The sequence below is a fragment of the Malassezia vespertilionis genome, chromosome 6, assembly GCF_029542925.1.
Source record: "Malassezia vespertilionis chromosome 6, complete sequence".
NCBI classification, from domain to species: domain Eukaryota; kingdom Fungi; phylum Basidiomycota; class Malasseziomycetes; order Malasseziales; family Malasseziaceae; genus Malassezia; species Malassezia vespertilionis.
The window spans coordinates 754,076-761,174 of NC_079252.1; the positions used below are offsets into that span (position 1 = coordinate 754,076).

The 7,099-nt window shown below is 56.0% G+C and overlaps 4 protein-coding genes across 4 annotated transcripts; 2 read left to right on the top strand and 2 right to left on the bottom strand.

The window, feature by feature from the left end:
- Positions 1 to 31: 31 nt before the first annotated feature.
- On the top strand, positions 32 to 1,174 carry MVES1_003272 (uncharacterized protein; the record flags this gene model as incomplete). Its single annotated transcript, XM_056208089.1, has 1 exon — positions 32 to 1,174. The coding sequence occupies one exon, from the start codon at positions 32 to 34 to the stop codon at positions 1,172 to 1,174; it is 1,143 nt and encodes a 380-aa protein (XP_056064064.1).
- A 15-nt stretch (positions 1,175 to 1,189) lies between these two features.
- MVES1_003273 (uncharacterized protein) lies at positions 1,190 to 2,785 on the bottom strand (the record flags this gene model as incomplete). Its single annotated transcript, XM_056208090.1, has 1 exon — positions 1,190 to 2,785. The coding sequence occupies one exon, from the start codon at positions 2,783 to 2,785 to the stop codon at positions 1,190 to 1,192; it is 1,596 nt and encodes a 531-aa protein (XP_056064065.1).
- A 53-nt stretch (positions 2,786 to 2,838) lies between these two features.
- Positions 2,839 to 5,457, bottom strand: rad16 (DNA repair protein RAD16; the record flags this gene model as incomplete). Its single annotated transcript, XM_056208091.1, has 1 exon — positions 2,839 to 5,457. One exon carries the CDS (start codon positions 5,455 to 5,457, stop codon positions 2,839 to 2,841), a length of 2,619 nt encoding a protein of 872 aa, XP_056064066.1.
- A 211-nt stretch (positions 5,458 to 5,668) lies between these two features.
- On the top strand, positions 5,669 to 6,249 carry MVES1_003275 (uncharacterized protein; the record flags this gene model as incomplete). The annotated part of the gene is made up of 1 exon (XM_056208092.1): positions 5,669 to 6,249. A coding segment is annotated over one exon (581 nt), but the record flags the coding sequence as incomplete, so codon positions are not given.
- Positions 6,250 to 7,099: the final 850 nt, after the last annotated feature.

Here is a 7,099-nt window from a genome sequence, read left to right on the forward strand (position 1 = left end):
ACTCAGCAACGTGTGCCGCTCTCTGTCCACCATGTCTGAACGCCAAATCGTAATTGTGGGCGGTGGGATCATCGGTAATAGTATCGCATACTATCTAAGCCGGAGTCCCAACTGCCCGCGCGTGATTTTGCTCGAGTCGAGCAAGGCGGTGGCTCCTGGCGCTTCCGGCAAGTCTGGTGGCTTTTTGGCACTCGACTGGCACGGCATGTCTACCGCCAACCTCGCCGCGCTCAGCTTCCAGTTGCACCGCGAGCTTGCGCTTGAATTTGGGGGCGCAGAAAAATGGGGCTACCGCGAGGTCGAAACGCACCAGTTGAGCCTCGACACCTCGCGCAAGCCCCGTGCGCGCCCCAAGATCGACTGGCTTAATGGCAATGTTTTCACCTCTACAAGCCCTATTGGTGGCGGAGGAACCACTGCGCAGGTTACCCCCGGCGATCTCACGCGTTTTCTCGCCGCAGAAGCCGAGGCGCGCGGCGTCGAGATCCGTGTCGAGACAAAAGCAGTCGGCCTCGTCCTCAACGACGGGAAGGCCAAGGGTGTTGCCACCGTCTCCCGCGGCAAGGAAGAGACGATCCCTGCGACGGACGTGGTCATTGCCACGGGCCCTTGGACCGGAAAGCTGCTCAACACATGGTTCAAGTCGCAGCCTATGCCTGCATACCTGCGCAACGCAGCTATGATCGAAGGCAGTCGCGCGCACAGTATCTTGATCCAAGCCGCGAAGAATCACCAGCTCAGTGCAGACTGCTTTTTCTCTGAGATGCGGTACGGCAACGCTGCAGGCGCACCCGAGTTTTACATCCGCCCCAAGGGGCTTGCGTACCTCTCTGGTGGCACGGACAGTGTACCCATTCCCGAGCTCGCCGACGATGTCACCTACGACCCCAGCAGCACCGCAGAGCTGCAGAACCAAGCGGCAGTTGCGTCGCCCGAGTTCCTCGATGTCAAGCGCGGCGCCACCCTGCTCAAAGAGCAGTCGTGCTACTTGCCCCTCTCGCCACGCACTGCGGCGCCGATTATCGGTGGCAATGCCCACGACGGCATTTATCTCGCCGCAGGGCACGCCGTGTGGGGCATCAACAACAGTCTCGGCACTGGCAAAGTCATGGCTGAACTGCTGCTCGACGGCAAGGCTACCAGTGCCGATATCCGCCACTTGCAGCCGTCTTAAGAGTTTATAGAAGAGCTACTCGTACGCGACACGACGCGCAAATTCAATCATTGCACGCACTGGACGTCCAGTAATGCCTTGGCCCTGGTAGTCGTTCAGCGTGTTCACGGCAGCCTCCATAGAGCCGGCAATGTCAATGTGCGCGTACTGGATCGAGGGCGCGATGCCTTTGGCCCTGTTTTCCAGGCCCGTGACAAACTGCTTCAAAAAAATGGCAGCGGTGCACGAACCTGCAGGACGGCCGCCCGTATTGACAAGGTCTGCATTCGACTTGGAGATCTGAGGAAGGAACCTGTCAGTGAGCGGCATGCGCCAGTACGGATCGTGCTCTGCCTCGCCCGCTGTCTTGAGCGCTTGCCAAAGTGCTTCGCATTCGGTAAAGACGCCCGAGTACACATCGCCGAGGGCAATGACACACGCACCGGTAAGCGTCGCAATGTCGATCAGCGTGTGTGGCTTGTACGTGTCGCTGACGTAGGAAATCGCATCCGCAAGCACAAGACGGCCCTCGGCGTCGGTGTTGTCGACTTGAACGGTGAGGCCATTGCGCGCTTCGAAAATGTCGCCTGGCTTGGTCGCGCGGCCGCTCGGCATGTTTTCGGTGAGCGGCGTGGCAGTCACCACGTTGATCGGCAGGCCAAGCTGTGCAATCGCGAGCGTGGTGCTGACAACAGCGGCTGCACCGCCCATGTCTGCGCGCATCAAATCCATCCCAGCACTCGGCTTGATACTGATACCGCCCGTGTCAAAGGTGATGCCTTTGCCGACGAGCGCGAGCGGCGCTGCGTCTTTTTCCGGCGCGCCGTGGTAGAGAATCTCGACAAACTTGAGCGGCTGGTCGCTGCCCTGTGCGACCGAAAGGAAAAGGTTCATGTTTTCTTTGCGCACCCAGTCCGCATCGCGCACAATGACCTCGGTGTTGGGGACATGCTTAAAGGCACGCGCAATCCGCTCGGCAAACACGGTGGGGGTCAGCAAGTTGGAGGGGAGCTCCTGCAGCTCCCGCGAAAAGTTTTGCGCACGCGCGTACACATCCCCAGTCCACCAATTCAGCGGCGTGCCAGTGTGCTGCAGCGGATCGTTGGGATCGCGCATCGCCTTCCACTCCGCCTCGGTGGACGCTCCGCCGAGGGGAAGCGCGGTAATGTGCTTACCACCCTGGAGCGACTCTGCCTGTTTCCATGCAGGCGCATCTCCACGAGTCTTGCACTGATTCACCATCCAGAGCCCGAGATTGGCGCCTTCAGCAGCAGCGTGGGGGCTAGCAAAGGCGTCCACTTCAACGGCACCTTTTTCGCCATTGGCCAGGTTGCGGATCGCACGCACACCTTTGGCCGCATCGAGGCGCGCATGCTCCATACGCTCATTCCGCAGTGCCGTCTCGGCGCTGGGAAGTGCGTCGGGGGCGGTCGTCGCCGCGGGTTTTTGCTCACCAAGCGCAACAGCGGCAATCGGAACAGAATCGCTGGGATAGAGCATCCGCAACTCTCCACTCTTTTTGCTGTTTGCACGGCTCGATTTCCACTGCGACGTGACTTGTGCGCTTACCTCGCCGGCGAGGGCGGATGCACCTTGCGCATCAATAGCCACTACTTTTCCAAGAAGCGACATGCTACGAGCTACAAGGCCTGTAGAGGACATTGACGAAGGAAAAGGCCACTTAGTCAGCGTACGAGCTGAGTGTGCAGAAAGGTATACAGCCGGCGTCCAGGCTCGGCGCCGATGCGCTGCTGAATCGTCTCCAGGCGTACATGGCAGAGTGCCTGCACGCTGTCGATATGGTTCGTTAGATAGGTATAATTCTTAGCCGTCACACCGGGCATGGCTCGCAGCATATCGACGGGCGTGAGGTTGAATGCTTGTTCGCTCAACGTGCCATTGTCCATCCCAATCGCCGCCGCTGTGGCTGGGCTGGGTTCGTCGTAGTTTTGTTTAAGCTCTGCAAATATCTCTGCCGTGGCATAGGGACTCGACGACCAGATGATCCGCAGGCGCGGAAAAGCAAGCGTAAGCAGCACCAGCTTGCCTTGCACTTCCAGGTCGTTGGGCGCAGTGCGCGGCGTGATGGGTTTCGTATGCTTCATCTCACCCAGCGACTGAAGTGTGAACGCCTTGTCTTGGTCAAACTCAATCAGCAGGATGGGATGCTGGTAGTGGATGGACATCGATTCGCACTGCGTGTAGAGTCGGCCAGAATGCAAACTCTGGACAAGATCCGGCAAACTCTTGCGCTCGACACACATCTCGGGCGCAATGACATAGTCGCCGACCTGCAGCGTCGCAGGCACTACCTGCATCCCCGCTGCATGGAGCAGCGAGGGCAGCGTCGAACGAAATTCGCGCATATCGACAACGACCGTGGGAATAGTATGCCGCGCAGCGCCGCCAGCAATACGAGTACTGAGGGAGCGGAGCATGCGCTGGTCAGCATCCTCTTCCACGTTGCCATCAGCTGTCAGTGGGATCGCCATCGTCGCTTTCTGCCGGATCAGGCGCTCAAATGCGTCCTTCTCGCGACGTAGGCCGGCTAGGTACAGCTGCTCCTCAAGTGTATCTGTGTAGAGCATAAAATAAACGCGCAGCGATTGGTGATGCAGTCGTCGGTAGACCTCGACTTGGCGCACAAACCGGGGGCTTGGGTCGTACATGATCACGTACCCGGGGCACAGCGCTTCCAAAATTGCATCGTCGTCGTCGCCGTGGTACGTGTGCAGCACAACAATGTCGCCAGGATCGATTACACCAAAATACGTGTCGTCAACAGTGCATTCGTCGGTGTGCATGTCTTGTAAAAGGTGCGCATCCGTCTGTGCCGGCGCAATGGGGACATGCACACTGTGCGCCGCGTGGGTCTGTGCCGGCGCCGTCATACCACCCCGCACCCTTCGCCGTTTGTACTGTGGCGCGCGTGCGACTTTGCTCTGCAGCGCTTCGCTCAGGCGTGTATCGCTTGGCACTTGTGACGTTTGGTGTAGCTGCGCCATGTTCTGCTTCCACGCAACATACTCGGCAAACGACGCCGCCATGACGGGACGCCCTGGCTGTGCTGGATCCTCGTCTGCATGTGCAAGAAATATACGCAATTGCGCAGCGTTACGCTCCGTCTCTGTCATGATGAGGATCGGAGCACTGCGCTGTTGAGCGTCTTGCTCGATCTCGTCGAGGATCTCGCGTAAGAGGGCCCATTTCGGGGGAGTCTCTAAGACAAGCTCTGAAGAACCGTCTGTTTCGCACCACAGCCGCCGCTGTGCTTCGCGGAAAATAACGTTGGACGCATCGCTCAGGAGCCAGAGCGACTGTCTCGTCCGCCCGGGCTCGCCCGCATTTGCGGCTAGAACAGTTTCGAGGTACATGTAGAACGTGACGGCATCATAAGAGACGAGATAGTGGAGCAGTGTGCGCAGCGTCGACAGATCGCCAACAAGCTGTTTGGTTGAGGGGGCGAGCCGGTGCCATACAGGGTCCAGCTGCTTGCGTACGATGGTATCGAATGCTTTGTGCAGCATACTTTCCGCCTGGAAGTCATCGACCTCAACCGCAAGCTTGCTCCGTCGAATCTCTCCAAGAGTTGCTTCGAGGCACTCGACAATTGCTGCTTGGATCATGCGCATCGCTCTCGTCGGCGGCTGGTGCAGTTCGGTGACATCAGCACGGTTCTGTCCAAGATCGCGGTCAACATACTGGTGAAAGCGCGGCCAAATATCAACGTTCCGCAGCCGCAGCTGTGCCATTGTCGTCTGCAGCGCTAAAGCGCTCGCAGCGAGCTGTTCGACATGCGTCGAAAATGCCAGGAGGAACCCTTGCTTGTTTTCCTGGCGATAAATGCGGATGATAAACGCCTCGGTCGAAGTCGGAGTTACATTTTCAGCATGCAGCACTACAATCCCAGTCACAAGCGACGTTGGGATCCGCTTCGTGAGCATGTCAACAATGAGGATCCTTGTCGTGATGCTTAGAATGCCACCTTCCATGTACGCTTCCGAGCGCTGCTTGCCGGACACCTCGTGATGAATGCTTCTAATTGTATCATGTCCAACACCCAGTGCTTTGAGGTCGTTGTTCAGGCCAGCCAGCTCGCTGGCAGATGCATTTAGGAACAGAACAAGGTTCTTGCTATTCGCGTATGCATACAGAAACGTCGCTACTATGCGCCGAAGCCCAAGTCCGGGTGCAAGCAAAACAAGACGATCTCTATCCTCCTCATTTCCATCCTCTGGTATCAGCCGCGCGAGGATCGCTCGGTGGAACGGCAGCAGCCAATTTCGCGACGCTGGCACCTGCATTCTGCCCAGACACTATTTGGAGCGCAGGACGTGGGGAGCTTATGTAATGGTTTGTCTTGTATTTAGGTTCAAGCAAGTCGGCGTTCAAGTGCCGTTCGCATTGGTCGCTGGCCACGTGTAATGGCGCGCAAAGGACTGGATTTTTCAAATGCGGTACTGAGCACGGTGCTGTATAGCCCTATCGCCACCCCATCCTTTTTGCCGAACGACTATGAAGTGGATCGCGATCGTTGGCGTGCTTTCTGCTGCTGGACTTGCTGTTGCGCGCGACCTGAACTGCTGGCCAGATTCAGATGCGTTGTACTTATTCGGCTCGTCGCCCAACGCGAAGCAACACGAGCTCTTTATGTTCAGCAGCCACCACAAGATCGATGGTCACCGCGGCCTCATCAAGACAAACGATACACGCCAGGAGTTTGTATTTTACCAATGCTCAGTAGCTTCATCCAAGTACAAGAACGGAGGCCAGATCAGGAGCAAGACGAACCCGAGCATGTGTGTGACGCCTGGCGCAGTGCACCGCGAGGTCAACGGTGAACTGGAGCAGTACCCTGCCGATGTAGACGATCGCATCAGCCTTCAGCCTTGTGCCACGGACCACAACTTGCTGCTCCGGAAGCAGTGGTTTACCAAAAACGCCTCGCCGAAATCGTGCATTTTTCAGGTTACGCACCATGGCTGGAGTACGGACGCGCCCAGCGACGTAATTGTTATGTCGGAGAATGGCGTCGCGCTGGGCTCGGATGTTAACCCTGGTACAGTGCAGAGCATGTTCCTCGGTCCCAAGAAGGGGTTCGAAACAGTCGCTTGTTAAGTATTGTCCGCTGGCGGGCAAAATTGTGTGTGGATTCGTTGGTGTACCTTTTTTTATGATAGTACTTTTTATGCTGCGAAAGGCGCTCTACGAAATATAAAATGATTTATGTGTTTTTTTATACCGGTTACCGAACAGCTGTTGTGACTACAGACAATGCGAGGAAGCTGAAAGAAGCCTGTGCGTAACAGGAAGGACCCGTAGTATTCATATGCAACAACTGACACGCATTGTGGAGGCTTGTGCGAAAAAGGGTTAATATGGAGAGAATGGACAATTACATGGTTATTCAGCAATGATAAAGCAGAGAGTAGCTATGAAAGCGGTACAGAATATTTTTGAGAGATAGCAGAATGAAAGGGGGAGAGGGGAGCGCGGAAGAAAGAAAGAGATTAGAGATAAAAGTGAAAAAGGAAAGCAAATGAAGGCATAAAAGACATGCAAAAGGAAGAGAGGCAGTGAAAAGAAGTAAGACGAAAAAAGAAGTGGGTATGAGGAGAAAATATAGAGAAAAAGGGGGGGAGGGAGATTCTAAAAGGTGCGAATATAGAATAAGAGGGAGGCAAAGGAGGAAAAAAAGGCGAGAAAGGTGGGAGAGAGAGAAGTAGATAAGAAAGCAGTAGAGAAAAGGACGAGAAAGATCAAAAGGTGAAGCGAAAAAATAAAGAGAAGAGAAAGGAAGAAGGGAAGAGAGAGGAGAGTAATGTAGAGTAGAGTAGACAGGGTTAGGGTTAGGGTTAGGGTTAGGGTTAGGGTTAGGGTTAGGGTTAGGGTTAGGGTTAGGGTTAGGGTTAGGGTTAGGGTTAGGGTTAGGGTTAGGGTTAGGGT